This window comes from Cyprinodon tularosa, unplaced genomic scaffold (genome assembly GCF_016077235.1).
Source record: "Cyprinodon tularosa strain WSP-4 unplaced genomic scaffold, ASM1607723v1 ctg411, whole genome shotgun sequence".
Taxonomy (NCBI): domain Eukaryota; kingdom Metazoa; phylum Chordata; class Actinopteri; order Cyprinodontiformes; family Cyprinodontidae; genus Cyprinodon; species Cyprinodon tularosa.
The window spans coordinates 744471-767820 of record NW_024039132.1 but is presented as its reverse complement, the minus strand read 5'-3'; the positions used below and the strand labels follow the sequence as shown (position 1 = coordinate 767820).

The window sequence follows — 23350 nt, the reverse complement described above, 5'->3', positions numbered from 1 at the left end:
TTTAAACTGTGCCGACAAAAGATCATCTCACCGTCTCAAAAAAAAAAATGGTTCGTTTTGATCCTCCTGCTGACCTCCAGGGACCTCGATGTCAGAAGTCCTCACTCCCTTAACCTTCTAACCAGGGTATTGAGGCTGGAAGACTGCTTCCTCCAGGTGGTACCTGACACTTCTGACAATCGCTGTCCTCGGAAAAAATCAGTCAAAGAGAACTGCCTTGACAACGCCAAATTGTCGTGGGAAAAAAGTATTCAACTATTCATCCTAGTTAAATAAACGGAGATCGATGGATTTCACTCAGTCGGCACATTTATTCAGATCTTTGCAAAGAGAGAACAGTCATCATGGCACAGCATTCTGCTCTGTTCTGATCTGGGCAGGGTTCGTTCACCCCTAGTTACAACGATGGAAAGCCGTCAGAGTCATAACAAATTACACACACTTTGCTTAACAGTAACATGTTATGAATAAACCTTGAGAAAGAATCTGGATTGTTATGGGAAGAAGCAATGTCTGGTCTACAAACAACATTCTGCAGGGAATGGTGTGGCCTTGAGAGAGAAACAGACTGAGTGAAAACTTTTATAGTGAGTAAATATGAATATTAATATATAATAGGAGAAAGATATAAATTTTCCCACAACACTGCCTTTAACTGAACTTCAACGACAATCTACAGTGCCGCATATTGACGAAAATCCCACTTTTCATGCAGTGTATACTTGTACATTTTCATTGAAATTTAAATCAGCTTTTAACCATTTTTGGTATGCTGCATTTAATATTAAGATGTAATTATTACTCAGAATTGATAGATTGAAAGGAAAATATTCAGACATTATGTAGCTTATGTGGTACACATTTGGGTTCCTGCCTAACAATAATGCATTATTTGTGATGACTAGATGTTAGGGATTTGATGAGAAAGTATTTCAGCCCTTAGATAATCACAATATTTTATTAACTTCACAAAAGTTTTTTTAAACACAGGCAGATTTTCCTTAATATTGGTGGATTAACTTATACAGGTTTATAGGTCATGTTTCCCACGTACACCTTTTTAGCACAACTACATATTCCTGTATGCTCTTTGACTTTGTTATTTTTCATAATTCAAATAGATCCACAGAGAAATTGTCCATGACGCATTAAAAAAAACCAGCTAGGATTCTATCTACAAAAACACATGACTTATAGCTCATCACTGACCTGAGCAATATATAAAAAAAAATGTCCAAGTCCTCATGTAGACTGTTTTAAACATGTTCACTGCTTTAATTACAAGAACTGAAAGCAAATTTCTCTACCAATCTAAACATTTAAACATTAAATGCACCATTATGTCTACAGATCAACCATTTGTATAAGATTGAATACTGGGAAAATATAAGGTACCTCTGGTCTAACGCAGCAAAAACGTATGTGTGTATGTGTTAATACTCCATTAATCATAATAACCCTAAAAAAACAAAAGGTTAGAGATAATAAAAAGTAGTTTGAAACAGTGTGCTGAAAAATTTCCTTAAACTATAAACATAACAGAAACCTATTTTCTGTTTAATATTGCTATGAAAAAATGTCTCTCAATTTTAGATTCATTCAACACAAAACATTATCTGGCTATCTATTTTGCAGTATTTTCAAAGTAAACAACCCAATTCAGTAATGAGATACATACAAAAGAACAATTTAGGAATTTCTATGCTTCAATGTACATTAAAACCTAACTACTTTTTCTTCTTAAACTTTTTTTCCTGCACATTGCAGCATTTAAATATCCAAACGATGGGAACAGGGAGTGTTTGTCTTAAGTGAGAACTTTAACCATCTACCACTTGGTGTGGTAGAGTGACAGATGAAGCATTAATAAATGAGCCCTGTTTTTCTCTTCCTTTAAGAAAAAAAGTGAGCAATTCCCCTTTTCCCTTCACAAAGATAGGTCCTCTTCTCACAAAGCGGAAGCCATACTCCTTTAAAATATCGTAGCAGTCCTCCACTACCTGGGGGAAAAAAATAATATCATCAGAAACAATGCTTTAGATGCATTAATTCTAAGAATAGTAAAGAAAAATACAGTGTTATTATTATTTGTTTTTTTTTTAGAGAAGGAAATGTTTCTATTTAAAAAGAAATTGATCCGCAAATGGAGGAAGACAAATAGTTTGATAAGGAATATCAGAATCAAACTAAAGCTTCTCCAACATGCAGCGATATTGAGCAACACATCTTTGGAGTTGTACCATTTTAAAATCCTAATAACAAATCCTAAGAATTGAATTAATTCTGAATGAAATCCTAAAATATTTTATTGTTCTATGGGACAAAGTATTTCCAGATGTGCATTACTATACCTCACTGACAGTTATACCACCCCGTGCTTGGCAGATCATCATTTTCAGCTGTTTGAGCTAGTTTCCTATGTGATGTGTCACAGATGCAAGAAAACAGGGACAAAAATAACTAGAAACTGTTGATTTTCGAGACGTAATACTACCAATATGTAAAAATCCAGCTGGTTTAATTCACAATGTGCGATATTAATATCACTGCTGTTGCAAAGACGCACTCTTAGTATGATTCTTCGATTTCATGTAATTCTATTCAATCAAAAATTCAGGACATTGCTTTAAACATTTTATTTTATTTTTTTTTACAAGGAGTTGTTGTAGATATTAAAGCTGCAGGCAGGAGATATATTTTCCATTGGTGTGTCTTTCCAGCGGTGTGTCTTTGACTAATGACAATATTGTGGTTCAAAAGTCATAGTTGTCCACAATGTTCTCTATTTTATTCCAATCACAGCTCTGGAATGTCTTGATTAAAGGTGGGTGGGCATAATCAGAATGGATGGCTTCTTCCCTCCAACGGGACAGGAAAGCAGTGGCAACACAGTGACGCCCCATGTGCATGGCTGTAGCTCTGTGGCGCAGGTTGACATACATTTAAAACTTTGCCCCTTTCAGGAAACAAATGTATATGTTCAAATAAAACTATTTCAAAGAGGACATTAGGTTTTAGAAATAAATAAATGTTTTTATATACCTAACTTTTGATTTTCTGTAAGCATGACGACGATCCAGCAAACCAGCGGCACATATATATGGAGTAACATCTTTCTACTACCGTTACACCTGCTGCCAAATTCTAAACAGGCCTGCAGTGATGCAGATGCGCTAATTAAGGGCTGAACGGTCCACTCGCCCTACCCACTATAGGGTTTGGGACAGTCCTTAAAGGGGTCATAAAATGCAAAACTGTGTTTACATTATCATAGATGATAACGATAGTTAAGTGGGTAAAATTGTTGTGCAGAGAAGTTCAAACCCGATCAACACCTCCTTTCGTTGCAAATCTCACAATTCTAAACTTCCACCATAAAACAAGCGAATTCAAACGAAGCACCGAGTTGACGTAAACTTGGGGATGTTGCCTTATTTCCTGTACTTTTGTCACAACTCGAAATTGACATACAGACAAGACCACTAGTTCACTGTCCAAAGGGAAGGGGGGCATTATTTATTATTAGTATTTGGTTGCATTGTAGTCGACCAAAATCCCAGGCGATTTTGAAATTCCCTTTGAACATTTTTTCAGGTATAAAAGTAAGACACAAAGTAGGAAGACGTCTGGTCACCCTACAATATCAACAATTTGATGTTTCAGTGAGTGAGTGCTGGTTACTATGATGCAACAAGCTCAGCTCATCTAAAGGAGCTTTAAAGTGATTATGAGCATACCATGAAAGGAGGAAACCCGTCGTTTTTTCTGGGGCTTTTAACCAGGCTTGCATTAGGGCACATAGAACAGCAAATGTGGCACATTCAGCCCAACCAGTGTTACACACCCTATTCACAACCCTTAAGGACCAGCACCAAATGTAATGGTTTCTGCACTGATTCTGGCCTGATCACTCAGTCCATACACCTGCTCTGCTCCTCCCGTCCGCAATTAGCTCTGACCGGAGTCACCTGTTTCCAGCAGTTTATAAACCCCATCAGATCAGTCCTCAGTGCCAGATTACCTCGAGCCAAACCGCTAAGAATAGTCCAGCATCTAAAGATTACCTGATTGTCTACCTGTTTCTGACCCGATCTGCCTCCTGATACCGAGCCTGCCTGACCATGTCTGATTCTGCCTGCCTGATTACCCTCTCTGCTCTGCCTCTGGATCCCCGGATCTCAGATTCATTTTGATCGGTCTGCCTGCTCCCCTCTCTCTGGATCACAGACTCGGAAAAGCTCTGCTCAACTGCCTGCCTCCCCGTCCTGGATCAAAAACTGGTAAACCTCCCTCGATCTGCCCGCCTGTCTTCCTGTAGCCTGTTGCTCTCACAGATTCAGTCCCGCTGTCAGATTAACCCTCTCAATAAACCAATCAAAACGTCACTAACCTGTCTTGGTTTATTTTGGATCCAGTCTCTGTCTCATTAGACCAAATACCCTGTATAATCATTCTATGACCCATTTAAAGGTATGAAAAATTATTTTTTTCAGAAATTAAGTGTCCATATTGATATATCCATCCATCCATCCATTATCTGACACATTGTCCCAATTGGGGCCACGAGGGGTGCTGGTGCCTATCTCCAGCTATCTACGGACGAGAGGCAGGGTACACCCTGGACAGGTCGCCAGTCTATCACAGCATATTGATATAAAATTACTTAATTGATGGATGGCCTTCTTGCATCTATGGTCCTTTAAGTAGCTGTTTGGCTAGTGGTCCATCATTATGCCGAAGAAGTATCGCTACACTTGTTTGCTGCTCCAGTTTTTTTTTTCTTTCTAGCTAAGTACTGTTTTTTTATTATGTAAAATGTGGCATTGAAAACACAGTCATTAGACAAATCTTCCATCACAGAATCCTTTTTCCTGCTTTTAATAAACCGGAAAATCTGAGTGAACGTGCAAACAAAGGGTTAGGGTTAGTGTTTAGGGGCCAGTTTAAGATTCAGCCACAGTCTGCTCTGTCCCTTCTTGTAAGGTTTTGCAGTTCAGCCTACAGTCAATTTGTTGTCCAGGTAAAGGCCAAGGTATTTATGCTCGTTCATCAAGTCATCAACTACTGATGAGTATGCCATGACTGTGTCAGCCTACATTATCAAATGCATTGAGGACATCAGAATAAAAAAGAACATCACCACTCGGGCCAACCAATGACCCTGGATGAATGGAGAGATCCAGAAATCTCTAAAAGCGCAGAACTCAGCTTTCAAGTCTGGTGATAAAGAGGCACTGAGAACAGCTCATTTTAACTTAAACCGGGCCATCAGATCAGCAAAGCAGAACTACAGCCAGAAGATCAAGGATCTTTTTCTACAACGCTAGCAACACCAGGAGGATGTGGAAAGGCATACGGATGATTACTACAACAAATCCCCCCACCCATGTATGCAGCAAACACTGATTTCATGATAAACTGAACCACTTCTTTGGAAATTTTGAGGCACGAAACAGCACTCCAGCAGTGAAAGCTGTTCCACTCCAGGAGGAGGAGGCACTAAACCTGGACGTAGCTGAAGTGAGGAAAACTCTGAGGAGAGTCAACCCAAGGTCCTGATAACATACCTGGGTGGGTGTACAAGGAGTGGCTGGTGTCCTCACAAAGATTTTTAGCACCTTGCTGGACTGATCCGTAGTGCCAGCATGCTTCAAATCTGCTACCATCAGTCCGGTCCCAAAGAAGCCTCAGGTGACCTCACTCAATGATTGATGATGCCTGTCGCACTGACTCCTATCATGATAAAATGTTTCGAAAGGCTGGTTAAAGAGCACATCATCTCAAGTCTCCCTCCAACATTCAATACGTTCCAGTTTGCCTACCGTCGGAACCGCTCAACTGAACATGCTATCTCCTCTGCTCTTCACCTGACCCTGGCACACTTGGAGGTGAAGAACACCCACATTTGGATGCTGTTCTTGGACTTCAGTTCAGCTTTCAGCACCATCATCCCACAGCACTATCATTACTCTGGCAAACTGGAACCGCTGGGCTTCAATACACCCCCTTGCAATTGGCTGCTAGGCTTCCTCACCAAATGACCTCAGTCGGTCGGGGTTGGACAGAACACCTTTAATGTCATCAGTCTAAACACAGGCTCCCCTCAGGGCTGCATCCTGAACCTCCTGCTGTTCACCCTGATGACAAATGACTGTGTCCCCAGGTCCACCACCAATCACATTGAGAAGTTTGCAGACGATACAGCCAGGACTACAGAGAGGAGAGGGAGCAGCTGGTGGACAGGTGCAGAAATAACAGCCTGATCCTGAACGTGTTACAGTCCCTGGCCTTTTAAGACTGCCCAGGCTTGTTTTCTTATGCAGGTTCAGCTCTGACAGAAATGTTCCTTGTCAGCTGCGTGAAGGCTGCAGAGGAGCATAGACATGATTGGACCACCAGAAGATTGTCAAGCCAATCAGGATGTTGATGAGGCCGACTTGCACCATATAAAAGGCTCCTGGAAAGCTTTCAGTTTGGGGGACAGCTAGCAGTGTAGTGTTATAGAAATATACATAATTTCACAAATAGTTTCCAGGTGAGAAGTTCCGGTTCTTAAGGTGGGCGTGGTGTACATAAGGGAGCTGCGGCGCTCAGTCAGGCATGTGTCGTCATTGTTCTCCCACTGTGTGACTTGCGTCCGGTGGACTCTGGCAGCGGAAAGCAACAAATCGCTGGTGCATGTTGCGCTGATGATCTGGTGGTAGGTGTTTTCTCTTCCTGCACTTTAGCTGATCTTGGCCAGAAAATCTAAATTGAAGTGTGATCATAGGTAAAACGCCTCAGTGCTGCGCTCCCTCTCTTTCTCGGTCTGCGAGTGTGTGTGTGTGCGCGCATGTTTGTGGATCAGCAGGTAAGACATTAACGCTCACCTGAGCTCCAGTTTATTTCAGCTTCATTCAAAATGGTGACTAATTTTCACAGGTCCCCCACAGTTGGACCATTGCTGCTCTGTCGGTGTTCGTTTCACGGATTTCTGCACAATTGTTTTAAAGTGGACTACGGCGGCGTTATCTGCCCTCAGTGAAGCCGTGTTTGGGGTGTGGCATCGGCGTGCCCATTCCACCTTCCGCGGTGGCGTGGTAATAGGGCTACGCCTGGTCCTGACGTTTTTAACTTGTATTGTCTGTTTTTAATTTCTTCTACTTATTTCTATTTATGGCCCTTTTGTTGATTTAGTCGGGCTGAAATTGTTCTTTTTTTTTTAGATTATTTTGGTTAACTGTCTGTTTTTCATTTCATCTACTTACTTCTATTTATGGCCCTTTTGTTGATTTAGTCGGGCTGAAATTGTTCTTTTTATTTAAGATTATTTTGGTTAACTGTCTGTTTTTTTTGTCTGCAGTTGCTGAGGTCCGGTGGCGGTGTTGTAGTGGTGACGGTGTCTTCCTCATCTGTGTGCTGTGCTTCTTTAGTTTGGGGTGTTGCACTGCGTTTGATGTTAAAGTTTTTTTGTTATTTGCTGTGTTTGGTGGATGTCGTCCCATAGCATCCCCTCCAGCCGGTAACCTTAGCGGCTGCAGCTCTTTTATTTTCTATTTTCTTTGATTTTTTTGATTTATTTTGTCATTCTTAAAAAGGAACTGGTTTTAAAAAGAACTTCTTTTTAAAAGAATTTAATAAAAGTTTTTGTTATAATGGTGAAATTGTCTCAGATGTTTTAAAGCTCCGCATAACTGAATCTGCGTGCCTTAGACAAAAGGTAATATTCTCTGCGCGAAATTCCCAGGGTGGCGTTGTTGAGCAATCTATTAGAACTAAAATTTGAATCTCCATCTAGTGTCGCCACAGCAGGAAGAAGGTTTTGTTAAGCTGTTCCCTCAACTTTGGTTTCAAACTGTTTTGGGCAGTTAGAACTCTTTACCCTTGCTTGTATATTTTTCTGAATATGCTTTATACTTGTGTTTAAGCTTGTGTTTGGGAGGTTTGGTGCTCCCTTTGTCTTTTCTTTTGGGTTGTTTTGAGTTAAACTTAGACTGACTGGTTTGGACAGTTTGTAATCAAGTGGGAATGCTTACGCATAGTCCCACTTGATTACAAACATAGTCCCGCAGTTTTCAACCGATTTCAACAATTTTGGTATCAAAAAGTTCAGCTTGTTCAGGGGGATTCTGCTATGTGTTTTGGTATTTAAGATTTAAGATATTTTTTTGTAGTTTTCGCGAAGTTGAGCTTTTTCTGCATTTTCTTTGTCCCACTGAAATGCATGTAGAATTCTTAGATTTCAGCAAAATTCAGCTAAAACTTCATCATCTTTGACCTTTAACTACTTCAGCATACTTTCAGCTAGAAACACCATTCAACTTTTAAAATGTTTCCGTATCTTTCTGCTATTACTGTTTAACTCAGCTTTTTGCTAACTTTTACAGTTTTGCTTCAGTGAAGCTTCAAACTTTTAAAGAAAATTTAAAGATTTTCAGATTTATAATGGAAGTCTATGGACGGAATTCTTCAACTGCTAGAGTGCGTGCTCTAGCTTTTGAGATGTTCTGGTTTTTTCCGAACAAATTGTTCTCACTCCCTCATTTTTCACTCAATTGAAATAAATTATACATCAAAACGTAGGGATTTTTGACAGGATTCAGGAAATGTAACCCTCTTTGTGGCATTTACAGTTTTCCGACAGTGTGGCCCAGACCACGAAGAAGTCCACACTTCCCCAATAGAAATCCAATGAGAGACTTTTTCAAAAATCACAGACAAAATCCAAAACGATACATATTTTCGTATCGCTCCCATTTCTTAACCATTTCAAGTACTGACATGAAACTTGGTATACACCATCTCCAGACGCTCCTAGCACTCACATTGAAGGAATTTTTTCTATATCATTTATGGTTTAGCTGTTTAGCTGACTTGTTTGGGCATAGGAAAACGTTGATTCTGAGAAAAATCCTCATACTCAGAAAAAACAAATCTTTACATCGTCACCCTGGCCAAATAGTTTTTAGTAGAAACATGAAAGTTGGCACACTGACGCCAACAGTGAAAACATTTTTTGAATACCTTCTATGGTTTTGCTTCACCGCTCATTTGTTCGGAGGGGAAGTTTTGCTTTTGAGAGTTCAGCTCTACCATTGAGCTGCATGTTATTTAATGAGACCATCAGGTGTGACAAACCTTTTTATTTCTCCTTCCCATTAAGGTTGTGAATGAGCTACAGCCATGAAAGCTACCCCAATCGGAGACAAAGGATAGATGTCACTTAGACTGAAATAATTTTTTAGATACCATTTACGGTTTGTCTTCAGCACTCGTTTGTTCGGAGCTGATTTTCCCATTCAAAAAAGCCTGAGAGGAAAGGAACGATACTGCTGCGCTTTTCTCTCTTTCACTGACAGGCTTGTTAAGCGCTGTCAAGGTAACCGAGCTTTAAAAGGGGTTTTACCTCTGCCACTTTAAACAGCACATTTTAATCTAATGGAGGGAGACAACACTGAATTTACATCTGGAAATGGATAGAATATGACTACTGGCCATGACCCTTCCCTTCACACGCAACCCTAATAGACTTTCAAAATAAGACTCCAGTGATCCTACAAAATAAAAGCCTCTATATTATACTCGAGTATTAATTGATGCAAATGGCTCAGCATTATGACCCAAACTCTACAAGCTTGTTTCTATTAGACTCTAGGGACCTTTTCAAAACATACCCCAGAGCGAATCTCACAATAAAAGTCTCCCATTTACGCTGTAATACAGCATCTATTCACCCAATAACATGGAAAACCAGTGATTTCATATTTAGAAATGGGTTCTATATCACTGCTGGGCATGACCCTTCCCTTAACACACATCCATGATAGACTTTCGAAATAAGACTAAAGGGTCTCTACAAAATAAAAGCCTCTTCCTTACACACACTCATTCATTGTGCCGTATGGCTCGTAGCTATGACCCAAACTCAACCAATTTCTTCAAATTACACTACCAAGGCCTGTTGACCCCACACCTCAGTGCATATTTCTTAATCAGGTTCTAAGATTTACACTGTAATAAAGCATCTGCTAACCTTGTAACATGCAGCCTAAGCCTGCCAACAGTGCTTTCATCAACACAGCGGCTCGTAACATGCAGGTTCGTTTTTTTGATAAATTCAGCTCGTTAAGTGGTATTAGCTCTCTTTCTATAAGCTTCTCTCTGTCCTTGCTCTGCTTCTCATGGTCAGTCTTGCACATAGGTTTGTAGATTTTCAATCCTCTAAGGATGACACTGTGCTCTTTATGCTGATCAACCGACACATTTAAATCATTTCAAATTGTTTTGCCAAGTCTTGACATTTCCACTTATGATTTCAAAATTTTGATACTTATTCAATACCATCTTCCTCAACATTTTACTTCCCATCCTTAAGCTACTCATTTTTTCTTCAACCAGACAAGATTCAAGTTTTTCTTTGTAATTTCTTTTCTGATTCAGCTAATTTAATACTTTTCAGCCTATGCTGTGAACTTTGGCTTCATTCTGCTCTCTTTCTGGACAGGAATTAAGCTATTCTGTTTGCTGCTAATTCATAACACGCCAGACATGTTTCTGGGCAGTAGGTTGCCCCATTCAAAATTTCTTTATAAATTTTTCTAGAAACTTGGGAAACATTATATTAAGACCCTTCTAGCGCCCACATTCATGACATTTTTTGATATCATGTATGGTTTGGCTGTGCAGCTTTTAAGATGAGTTTGTTTCTGCCATTTTACTACCAAATGATTCTACCCTACAAAATCTTCAGATGATTCAATTGTTTTCTGCAGTTTGAAGTTTCTCATGACTTTCTATCACATTTTCATATGTTCTTCAGGTAATTTCAGCTTTTTTTATTCAGCAAAAGCATTCCCACTTGCTGTTTCTCCAAAACAGCTTTTTCTAGTTTAATTTGAATTTAAACATTCTTGCAAATTGTCAGCCCTTTTCTTTTGTTTTAATTGGGTTAAGCTGTATTGTACATTACACTTATTTGCTCTGGACACATTTTTATGTTACCTCCCCAGAACCTCTGGACCAGGGGTGTCAAACTGGTTCCAGAAAGGGTCGTGTGGCTGGAGGTTTTCTTTCCAATCAAGCAATAGCACACCAGACTCCAGTCATTTCATCAAGTCATCATGTTAAGACTGGACTCACTTACCAGACTCCAGTCATCTCATCAAGTCATCATGTTAAGACTGGACTCACTTGATAAGATGACTGGAGTCTGGTGTGATATTGCTTGTTTGGAGAGAAAACCTGCAGCCACACGGCCCTTTCTGGAACCAGTTTGACATCCCTGCTCTAGACCTTGGGGGTGTAACATAATTGGTGGCTTGTCGGGGATCTCTTAGGATCCCTTTGTCCAGACTTAATAGTGGCATTTGAGTTGCCTTTATCCAGGAACCATGTCAGTTCCATTCAGTCTGGAGCGCTTTTTAGCCAGCCTCTCTCTTGAGCTTATAGATAGCTGCCACAAGTGAAAATTGCTGCAAATTGTGGAGCATTTTAAGTTGCAGGTCCTAAAACAGGTCCTTAAAGGTGATCTAAAGGCTCTTATAGTGGATAGGTTTGTGGAGATTGGTGTGATCAAAGAGTCTGATCTGCCTAAGGCTGCTCCAGTGACAAGCCAAAAGGCCTTGTCTGAGAAGGACCGCAAAGATGTTCCTAATGTGGAGGCAGCAGTGAGTGACTGGGGAACCACACCTCGTACATTCCCTTGCTATGATCCTCTGTCTATGTGAACTCAGAAGGTTGAGATGGAGCGCGTTTGAAGGGGAGGTTGGCACATCTCCAGATGGAGGCAGAGGAAAAAGCCCAGGACAGGAGAGCTCAACTGAAACTTGAGATCAAGAGGCTGGAAATAGAGGCTGAAAAGGCTATACAGCTGCGCAAACTTGAGCTGGAGACCCAGAATTGAGTGCCTCCTGGCTCTGTCACACAGGGTTCCACCTCCATGTCTGTGATGCCATTCTATATTAGTAAGTGTATTTCTTTAGTGTCTGCTTTCAGAGAATCTGAGGTTGACTCATACTTTGCAGCATTTAAGCACGTTGCTGGTGCTTTGCAATGGCCTAGGGAAACCAGGCCTCTTCATTTTTTAAAGTGCAAGTTTTCTGGTAAAGCTCAAGAGGTGTTGGCAGCACTTCCTTTAAAAGACTGCTGTGGTTATGATCTGGTTAAAGCTGCTGTCATACAAGCTCATGAGCCTGTCCCAGAAGCGTATAGCCGAAAGTTTTGACAGCAAAAGGAAGCTGCTGGACAAAAGTATGTTGAGTTTGCCAGAGAGAAAGGTGTTCTTTTTGATAAGTGGTGTGCTGCTTCCAAGGTTAAAAATCATGACACTTTACGTGAGCACATATTGTTGGAAGACTTTAAGAAGCGTATTCCAGATCATGTGGTGTTGTATTTGTGCTCTCTTCGTCCTCTGGAATGGGAGCTGGCTCGGAGCTCGTCTGCCTGGCTGTGTGTTTCCTGGATGGGGCCGCCTTTTGCAGCTGCTTTTTGTGTCTCTGCTTCCGTCTCCTTGAACCCCAGTCGGCCTCGGCAGATGGCCGCTCACACTGAGCCTGGTTCTGCTGGAGGTTTCTTCCTGTTAAAAGGGAGTTTTTCCTCTCCACTGTCGCTACAAGCATGCTTAGTGTGAGGGATTGTATTTGAGTCAATGAGTCAATGCAATCAACTGGTTTTCCCTAGACAGAAAACTTTGTATCAATTTGACTGTATGATCTGGTTGAACTGTAAAGTGCCTTGAGATGACGTGTTGTGAATTTGGCGCTATATAAATAAACTGAATTGAATTGAATTGAATTGTATTTAAATGAACAGAAAATGAACACTCTAGCATCTGCTGCTGTTCTTGCTGATGAGTATGTGCTTACTCATAAGTCGTCTTTCATTCTTAATGAAAAGTCACGTGTTAGTGTTGTGCCTCAGACCCAGATGGTTAAAACCACAGTTCCAAAAGAAAGCAGGGAATGTTTCTATTGTCACAAACCTGGACATGTCATCGCTAATTGCTAAGCTTTAAAACGCAAAACACAGCCAAATATGCAACAGACTAAAGGTGTTGGTTTTGTTAAAAAGGAAACCCATAATAAGAGCACTAGTTGTGGCGACAAATTACCTGAATATTTGATGGCTTAATCTGACACTGACAGCTGATGCCACTGATTTAAAGCCAGTACACACCCTGAGAGACACTGGAGGTTCCCAGTCAGCCATTCTCTAAAATGTCTTTCCTTTCTCACATGAGAGTGCATGTGGATAAAACTCTGTTCTGGGGGAAAAAGAGATGAGCAACGCTCCAAAACCAGTCCACAGAGTTTACATAAAATCAAAACTTGTCAGAGGATTTTTCCCTGTTGCTGTCTGCCCAGACATACCCATAGATGGTGTGGCTATACTAATGGAGAATGACTTGCTGGAATTCTGGTACTTCCCAGTCTAAAGGTTTTAGATAGTCCTTTAATCAGACAACCCAAAAAAAACTTCAGACCCTGGGCTGTACCCAGCCTGTGTGGTTACCTGTGCACAGGCACGCAAAGATCCTGATATTGCCATTTCTGATTCTATTTTGATGTCTCCATTTTCTAGGGAGGGTGATCCAACAACCAAAATTAACAGCATTCTGTTACTTCCAGATGTGGTGGTGCTGGAGGAGCCTGGTCCACTTTGGGTGAAAGCATCCATCCCTCTCACCAGACAACATTTGTCATCTGTTCAACAAGCTGATAAAACCTTGCAAAGATGTTTCAAGAATGTGGTAAGTGATGAACTAGCCAATACAGTTAAACAAGCTTATATTGTCGAACATGGTGTCTTAATGCGTCAATGGTACTTAATAACAAACATTTGGTATCCCATATTTAAAAAAATGTAATTTGAATTACTATTTAAAAAAATCAGAGAAACTGATACCCAAATCCGTGTTTTAAATTAATATATGTTCTAATAATCTTAAAAAAGAGTGAGCTTTTTTTATCAATTGATAAACCCAAAAGTTTTTTGTTTTTTTTTATTGTGTTACTAAGTAACCAACAGTTAAGTTGTAAGGTTGTGTCTCAATTTAGGGGGTGCATCAGTGCAGACGCAATGAAATCTTGCAGTGGGTGCAACGGAAGTCTAATGGGGGAGGAAACACCTGCATGATAAAATGCTGCATCTTTATCACATTGAAAGATTATCACAAGTCAGGAAGAAGAAAAGAAGACCTAATTAATTTTAAAACCGAAGGTCTGTGTTGGGATCTGGAGGTCTGTCCACCTTTCTCCAGCAGAGGGCACCCTAGGTCTCCTGGAGCTGAAGCTGACTACCACACCTGCGGCTCATTTGCTCATCGGGAGACCAGCATTTAAGCAGCGGCAGAGCAACACTCCAGTGACAGAGTGTTAAGCCAGTTACGGTTAGCAAGCCTGAGCCAACCAACCTGTCTGATTCTCTGACTCTCCAGAAAACCTGAACCTAACCAGTCTTTGTCCTCTCTGCTTCCTAGGAAGAACCTGACTGCACCCTGGAACTCTGGAAGAGTTTCTCAGCAGAAACCTGTCTGCCTGCTCTCAGAAGCACATCTGAAGATCAAACTGTCTGAACCTGCCTGCCCGCTCTCAAGAAGAGAACTGGAAGAAACCCAAAACCTGAACACTGTCAAGTCTGTAGTTAAGCCCTGCCGTTGCCTAGCCCTCTGCCGACCCTCAGCCTCTGGACCCTCCTGGTTCCCTCCCTCTGCTGCTCAGCCTGACCCACAGAACAGGTACAGACCTGCACAACTCCTCTGACAAATTGCATCCTGGCTAACCTAACTATCCCTCTCTACAGAGAACCCTGTGTGACCAGCCCCGGATCTGTTTCCCAGCATCAATTTATTAATTCTGTGTTTTCTCAATAAACAGTTAAACTTTTCTTCTGACTCCGTGTGTGTTCTGCATGTGGGTTAGGAACCTAAATCCCATCATGACAGTCTGTGCCTTCTAGAGAAGACACAGGCCGAATTGTTATGGGATTTATAATACAAAATAGAGAGAGAGCGATTATATGTACGTATTTACATAAATTGATAATATATATGTTCACACCAGCTGAAAAAAAGGGGAATTGAGTTGATAATCTAGAAGCTTAAAGCTGAAATATACACTCAGTTTATTAAAAATATTGCTTTCAGCAAGTTTTGACTGGTCTGCTCTCCCTACCAACCTCTGTGACTTGCCAAGACAGTGAGAGAGCACCTGTCTCTTGGCACATTTCTCCAGAACAAAAACAGTTCAGTGAGATGAACTAGTGGTTATTTGGAGCTGAAGCTGATAAGAGTTTAAAATTTAAACTAATCATCAGTTAATTTGTCATCAGTTAATTTTAATTAGGGTTTTAGTTTTACATAAAACTAACTGAACATTAACCTGACATTAGGTCAGCTTAGCTTTACAGCTGTGGTTCACATTGTCACGGTTCCCAGGAACATAGGTTATGCTGAGGTAAGGATGGGGGGAGTTGGTGGAGGCTTTGCAATTCACAGCCAGCCTCTGTGGTTTTTGAGGTATGCAAAGGAGGGGAATCCCCCCTCCTTCTTGGGCTGGACCCCTGGAATTGGGACACACCCAAGGTAGAATTTCATGCTCAGAGAAAAGCAATACTTCAGAAAAAGGAAAGTTCAACTCGCTGTTGAGTAAGCGTTAGCTTGCATGATCGCCACAGGCGTCACATCATGTGACCAAGAAAACATAGCATGATTGGTACGGTGTTGGACATAGTGCAAATCCATAGCTAATGTCTGTGAAATTTTACTGTGAATTTATATGCTGAATTTAAGACTATGAAATTGAGCCAGTTGAATCTCAGGAGGATGAAATGAACTTACGTTCATTATTTTGCATGTAATGATATTGTTGGGATCCTCAGGCTTGCCCACCAGAGGGCGCCGAGGATCCTCTTCTGCTCTCTTTTGTCTCTTTCTCTTAGGGCTGGAGTCACTGTCAGGTTCTGGAGATTACCCTCTGCCTCCAGCAGAGTGCGCCGTGGGTCCTCCTGAAGCTGACCCTCTCACACACCTGTGGCTGATCTAGTAATCAGGAGGACCACAGTATTTAAGCTACCTTCAGACCTGGATTCTACGCCGCAGTGTTGATCTTAGTTGGTTAGCTTCCTGAACCTTCTGCTATAGAGTCTTGGTTGTTCCTAGGTCGGGACCAGATTCTAATATCTTCTTTATCTCTGCCTCACAGGTATCCTGTCCCTCGTGAAAGCTCTGGATGAGCTTAACCTCCTGTATCTTCGTGAAAGCTCTGGATGAGCTTAACCTCCTGTATCCTCGTGAAAGCTCTGGATGAGCTTAGCCTCCTGTCTCCTTGTGAAGCTCCCTCTTTGGAACCCTGTCTCTGGTCTGCAGCTCTGGGAGAGCTGCGTCATAGGAAACCAGTCTCAAGCCAGAAGCTCTTGGAAAGTCCAACCTGCAATCTGCCCTGGTGAGCCAAACCGCAGATCCCTACGTGGAAGAAATCTGAGGACTTCTTTGACGAGTTCCCCAGAGGTTACCTTGTGGATTATCCCCTGTTGTTCTCTGCGTTGAGCTGGAAGCTCAGATCCAAGCTGTCCTAGCTAGCTTACAGCTAGAGGCTAAGCACCTCATTATCTCTGAAATCCAGCCATCCCCCGTTCCCTGCACAGACCCCAGTGAACCAACCTCCTGCCTGAACTGTCCCGGTTTCATATTCATGTGTTTGTGCTCCTTTAATAAACTCTTTGGACTTTTACCTGTCTATCCGTGTGTGTTCTGCATCTTGGGCTTCACTCAGAGAAAACCCATCATGACAGAACACTGCGGCCAAAACACAAGCCCAGCAGAACACCTCCGTCGGTGGATTAAGGAACGGGACGCTTAGATCCAAGGACAGACACAACCCTCCGTGAGTTTAACTCTAGTTTTGATTGTTTAAACTAACGTTTCTGGATTCTACGGACTTCGAGGGAATCATAAGATGGCACCTGCTCAACTTCCGGTTCCGGAGCCAAACCCGCCCTCTAGGTCAGAACCAGTCCCGTCATTTCCGGTTTTCCGCCCGTCACTTCCTGAAAGGTTTTCTGGCATTCCTAATAGATTAAACGATTTTCTTTTTCAGTGCAAAATATTTCTTGAACTCTCCTCCTCTAGTTTTTCTAATGACAGGGAAAAAATAGACTTTATTATTTCACGATTATCCGGAAAAGCCTGCAAATGGGCAAAGACCTGTTTTTCTCCTGAATCCAGTATTTCTTCTACCTTTGAACGTTTTTTAAAGGAATTTTCTCTAGCCTTTTCTGACTCAACCAAATCTCAGGGTCTTGCTGATTTAAAACAGGGGAATAGAACTGTCAAAGATTTTATAATTGATTTCCGGGTCAGAGCCTCCACTTCCGGTTGGACTAATGCCATGCTCAAAAACATTTTCTTGAATGCTTTAAATGTTGAGATTAAAGATGAGCTGGCAAAAGTCGATGAACCTGCAACTTTGGAGGAACTCTTCTGTTTAGCTAGCTATCTGGATCACAGATTACGAACCAGAGTTAGGTGCAGATCTTGGAACTCAGTCCAGTCCAGCTTAGTTCAGTCCAGTCCTTTCCGTTCCAGTTCAGTCCAGTCCGTTTCTGCCCAGCACCGTCCAGTTCAGCCCAGTTCTGTCCAGTCCTGTCCAGACCAGTCCAGCCCCATACAGTCCTGTACAGCCCTGTTCAGTCAACTTCTGTACAGTACTATCCAGTTCAGCCATCACCTACATGACCATCAGTTAGTACCATCCACTAAGAAACTTAAAATAATACCACAGCTCCATACCTGAACAGTCAGAGCACCTGAAATCCAAGAATCCGATCTCTGGAATTTTTTCTATGGGGATAGAGATGATCTCTTCCCCTTCTTGTCACCTCGTTCATCTCCCAACCAACCAACTAGTTTAGCGTCTGAATCCACTAGCACACCTGCTTACCTTTTGTCTCAGTCAGTCTCCGCATCTATTGGCCCTGTTTCCATTAATTCCCGACGTAAGAAACGGCGTCGCTTTAAGCCAGCTCTGAGCCATTTAGAAACCCCCGAGTCAGTTCTTAGTCGTCTAGAGACCCCTGAGTCAGTTCTGTGCCGTCCAGAGACCCCTGAGCAGACTTTAGAAGAGGTGTCAGAATGTGGGGTGTGTGATTTGATTCTTCCTAGAGTCTATCTGCAGAAACCTCAGGCCTCCAAGAACTCCCTGCTGGCCCTTCAAGCCACCTCAGAGACCAAACATGAGCCCCCATGGGTGTTTTCTCCTGTCCCGGAGGGGGAACCACAGTCGATGGCCTCTCCTGTTCCTGAGGCGGATCCACAGTCGGTGGGTTCGCATGTTCCTGAGGCGGATCCACAGTCAGTGTGTTCGCATGTTCCTGAGGCGGATCCACAGTCGGTGGGTTCGCATGTTCCTGAGGCGGATCCACAGTCGGTGGGTTCGCATACTCCTGAGGCGGATCCACGGTTGGTGGGTTCGCATGTTGCTGAGGCGGATCCATGGTTGGTGGGTTCGCATGTTCCTGAGGCGGATCCACGGTCGGTGGGTTCGCATGTACCTGAGGCGGATCCACAGTCGGTGGGTTCGCATGTCCCTGAGGTGGAGCCACAGTCGGTGGCCTCCCCAGTTCCTGAGACTGAACCACAGTCGGTGATCCCGCATGTTCCAGACCCGGAGCCGCAATCGGCGGGCTCCCCTGTTCCAGACCGGGAGCCGCAATCGATGGGCTCCCCTGTTCCTGATTGGGAGCCGCAGTCGGCGGGCTCCCCTGTTCCTGATTGGGAGCCGCAGTCGGCGGGCTCCCCTGTTCCTGATTGGGAGTCGCAATCGGCGGGCTCCCCTGCTCCAAAGCCGCAGTCGGCGGTTTCCTCAGAGCCTCCTCCAGAGCCACAGCTGGCGGCTTCCTCAGAGCCTCCTCCTGAGCCGCAACCGGTGGCTTCCTCAGAGCCTCCCCCAGAGCCACAGCCGGCGGCTTCCTCAGAGCCTCCTCCAGAGCCGCACTCGATGGTCTCCCCAGAGCCTCCTCCAGATCCGCACTCGATGGTCTCCCCAGAGCCTCCTCCAGAGCCGCAGTCGGCGGCCTCTTCAGAGCCTTCTCCAGAGCCGCACTCGATGGTCTCCCCAGAGCCTCCTCCAGAGCCACACTCGATGGTCTCCCCAGAGCCTCCTCCAGAGCCGCAGTCGGCGGCCTCTTCAGAGCCTCCTCCAGAGCCACACTCGACGGTCTCCCCAGAGCCTCCCCCAGAACCGCAGTCGGCGGTCGCTACAGAGCCTGAGCGGCAGAAGAGGGGACGGGGTACCCCGTGGGGGTACCTGCTGAAGCTTGAACGTCATCCTCCTGAGAAGCTGCTTCGCCTCCGGCCCCGCAGCAGACCTCCAGAGCGTCAGCTTTGCCTTCGGCCTCGCGGCGGACCCCCTGAGCGTCAGCTTCGCCTCCGGTCCCGCGGCAGACCCTCGGAGCATCATCTTCTCCGTCGACCCCATGGCATACCCCCAGAGTATCAGCGTCGCCTTCAACCCCGCTGCCGGCCACCTAAGACTCTGCTCCGTTGCCGGATGGTAGACCGGTCTCCTGAACTTCATCCGTGTCTCCGGCCAGGCGGTGGTCCCCCTAAGACGCTGCCCCACCTTCATCTCAACGGTCGACATCCTGAGCAGCAACTACGCCTCCGCCGTCGGCCCCACAGCAGACCACCTGAGACTGTGTCCTGCAGCCGGTCCCACGGCAGGCCACCTGAGCCCCACGGCAGGCCACCTGAGACTGTGTCCTGCAGCCGGCCCCACGGCAGGCCACCTGAGACTGTGTCCTGCAGCCGGCCCCACGGCAGGCCACCTGAGACTGTGTCCTGCAGCCGGCCCCACGGCAGGCCACCTGAGACTGTGTCCTGCAGCCGGCCCCACAGCAGGCCACCTGAGACTGTGTCCTGCAGCCGGTCCCACGGCAGGCCACCTGAGACTGTGTCTAGCTGCCGGTCCCTTGGCCGGTCACCTGAGACTGTGTCCCGCCGCCGGTCCCTCGGCCGGCCACCAGAGACTTTGCCCAAGAGGGTTTTTGGGTTTTCTTTTGTGTTCATCCACCATAAGTGGATCGTTTTTTGTTCTGGATTCTGGTTTTGTTTTCTGCCCTCCTGACCTGTTTCCACCTTCGCCCACCCTGGGTGGGTTGTTTTTTTTTGTTTGTTGGACCTCTTTTTCTGTTGGGTCTAGCCCTCCTCGCCCTAGTGCCCCTGCCGCCCGCCCTGGGTGGGTTGTTTTTTGTTTTCTGGACTCTGTTTTTTGTTTCTGGCCCTCCTCACCCTAGTGCCCCCTCCGCCCGCCCTTGGTGGGTTGTTTTTTGGACCTTTTTTTTTCAGGGGGCGTCTGGAATCCGCCCTTGAGGGGGGGGCTCTGTTGGGATCCTCAGGCATGCCCACCAGAGGGCGCCGAGGATCCTCTTCTGCTCTCTTTTGTCTCTTTCTCTTAGGGCTGGAGTCACTGTCAGGTTCTGGAGATTACCCTCTGCCTCCAGCAGAGTGCGCCGTGGGTCCTCCTGAAGCTGACCCTCTCACACACCTGTGGCTGATCTAGTAATCAGGAGGACCACAGTATTTAAGCTACCTTCAGACCTGGATTCTACGCCGCAGTGTTGATCTTAGTTGGTTAGCTTCCTGAACCTTCTGCTATAGAGTCTTGGTTGTTCCTAGGTCGGGACCAGATTCTAATATCTTCTTTATCTCTGCCTCACAGGTATCCTGTCCCTCGTGAAAGCTCTGGATGAGCTTAACCTCCTGTATCTTCGTGAAAGCTCTGGATGAGCTTAACCTCCTGTATCCTCGTGAAAGCTCTGGATGAGCTTAGCCTCCTGTCTCCTTGTGAAGCTCCCTCTTTGGAACCCTGTCTCTGGTCTGCAGCTCTGGGAGAGCTGCGTCATAGGAAACCAGTCTCAAACCAGAAGCTCTTGGAAAGTCCAACCTGCAATCTGCCCTGGTGAGCCAACCCGCAGATCCCTACGTGGAAGAAACCTGAGGACTTCTTTGACGAGTTCCCCAGAGGTTACCTTGTGGATTATCCCCTGTTGTTCTCTGCGTTGAGCTGGAAGCTCAGATCCAAGCCGTCCTAGCTAGCTTACAGCTAGAGGCTAAGCACCTCATTATCTCTGAAATCCAGCCATCCCCCGTTCCCTGCACAGACCCCAGTGAACCAACCTCCTGCCTGAACTGTCCCGGTTTCATATTCATGTGTTTGTGCTCCTTTAATAAACTCTTTGGACTTTTACCTGTCTATCCGTGTGTGTTCTGCATCTTGGGCTTCACTCAGAGAAAACCCATCATGACAGATATTTTCTAATGATAAATTTACCCCTGCTTAAGTAACATTGTTAATATATGTGATTTGGCTGATTCATGTGTCAAACCAGTTAAGTTAAATAAGTGATTTGATAAATGCTTAACTAATTTGATTTAGAAATGTTTATAAACAGAGGTAAATTAGTTAATTAGGTCTTCTACTGTGTCAGTGTTAAAATTAAGTGATTTATTTGACTTGTAAGAAACATGCTTATTTTTGCTTTAATGTAAAGCAGTAGAAAAAGAGTTGATTGTAATCTGTAATCTGTATGTTGCAACGTTAATAAACCTATGGAAAAGGAGTCTTCTGTCTTGATGTCTTGATGTTAAGGAGGCATTTAACTGACTGTCAAGTCATATCGAGTACATATGATGAGGAAAGCACAGAAGGGCTAAGGGTATTGATGCAACCCAGTCTCATGGGAAAATGTACCTCCACTACGTTGGTCCACACTGCAAAACGTAGTGGAGGTACATTAATGGCCATTTTTTTGTGGTACTGTTACGTTTCTTCTGCCTATACGCTTTCTATTGTTTTACGTCCTAGTCACGTGACTTTCAAGATTCCAGCTGGGAGAAGAAAAGAAATATATATATGGCCGATATTCGCTCATTTTTTTGTGGAAAGATTAATGACTTGAGTTTGTTTTTGCATTAAAATGAGTTTTGATTACATTTCTAGTGAGAAATGTATAGTTTGTTGCCAGAATATTTACTCAGGGAATGTACATATTCACTTGCTTGTTCGTTTCTTGCAAAGATTTTTCAAGATAATGTGAAACTGTAACAATTTGGTATAAACATGGCTGAGATTTCTCTAACTTTTAGTGGGAAAATCAATAATTTCAATCAGTTTCTGCATTTAAATGGGTTTTGATTACATTTATAGCGAGAAGTGTAGGGTTTATTTACATAATATTTACTTAGTGAACATACATAATCACCCGCTTGCAAGTTTTTGCTACTTTTTTCGGATCGTCAGGATTATGTGAAATTGCAACGTTTTGGCTGCTACCCATCGCCTAGCATTTAGCTGCCGCCCCGATTCAACATTGAATCCTTTGTGATTTAACTCCATCTGACGGATCAAACCCTCGCCACTGCGTGCGTTGCGTCTGAGGTTGATTTTCAGATCAATGCATTACGTGGTGGCATACGGGAGAAACTAATTAAACTAGTTTAAAAAAAAGGATCATTGGTTAAGATCGGATGTGTTTTATTTGGAAATCTACCGGATCCTTTGTGCATTTAACTTCCTGTTTGGTGCGATCTCATTGATGGGTTTTGACCAGATTTTGACCAAAGAGGAACTAAAAAAAAACCAAAACAATTTGAATCAGTGACAAAGAGCGACTGGGACCAAAGGTTTATTAATTTCTCCCCATTGATTTCCATTCAAAATGTTTTCGATCCCACAGGGCTCTAGGGAAGGGGCGTGCATACCGCCACCTACTGTTCATGAGTGTGTAGCAACATTGTTTTACATCTATTAAATTCTATTTTTTAATTTTGTATTCTGAAGATAAATAAATAATGCTTTCCTTAATCAATAAATATCTTTTATATTTCCTTTATTTCCCAATAATCCTCTAAGACTCCATTCTTGGACTGTCCTTTCAACTCTTTTCAATTTCTTCCTTTCAGGTTCATATGTTTTGCAGTTCATCAATACGTGTTCTACATTTTCTATCTCTCCACATCCTTCACATTTATCATTATTTTTCCTCCCTATTAAGTATAAATTGTCATTTAAATAACTATGACCTCCTCTTAATCTGATCATTATTATTTCTTCCCTTCGGTTTCTCTCATTAATATTTCTATTTAATACTGACTTTTGTACTTTATATAACCTTCTTCCTTTTTTATCTTCATTCCACATTTTTTGCCATTTTTCAATTTCTTTCCTCTTAATAAATGATTTTCCTTCCCCTGTCCCTAAAGGAATTGTAATTGTTATTGCCTCCTCTAAAGCCTCTTTTTGCTAAATCAATGCCACTCCTGTATAATCTAAATAAACTGTGCTGAATTTCTAATACTAAATCTTTCCTATTATTT

The 23350-nt window shown here is 43.4% G+C and overlaps 1 protein-coding gene across 4 annotated transcripts in view; it reads right to left on the bottom strand.

The window, feature by feature from the left end:
* Window positions 1-930: 930 nt before the first annotated feature.
* Window positions 931-23350, bottom strand: part of adcy3a (adenylate cyclase 3a) — a 263750-nt gene continuing 241330 nt past the window's right edge. For all 4 annotated transcript variants that reach the window (XM_038298655.1, XM_038298658.1, XM_038298659.1 and 1 more), the window contains one exon: window positions 931-2000. In XM_038298655.1, coding sequence (XP_038154583.1) covers window positions 1821-2000 — 180 coding nt within the window. In that variant the 3' untranslated portion in view covers window positions 931-1820. The remainder of the gene's footprint in view (window positions 2001-23350) is intronic.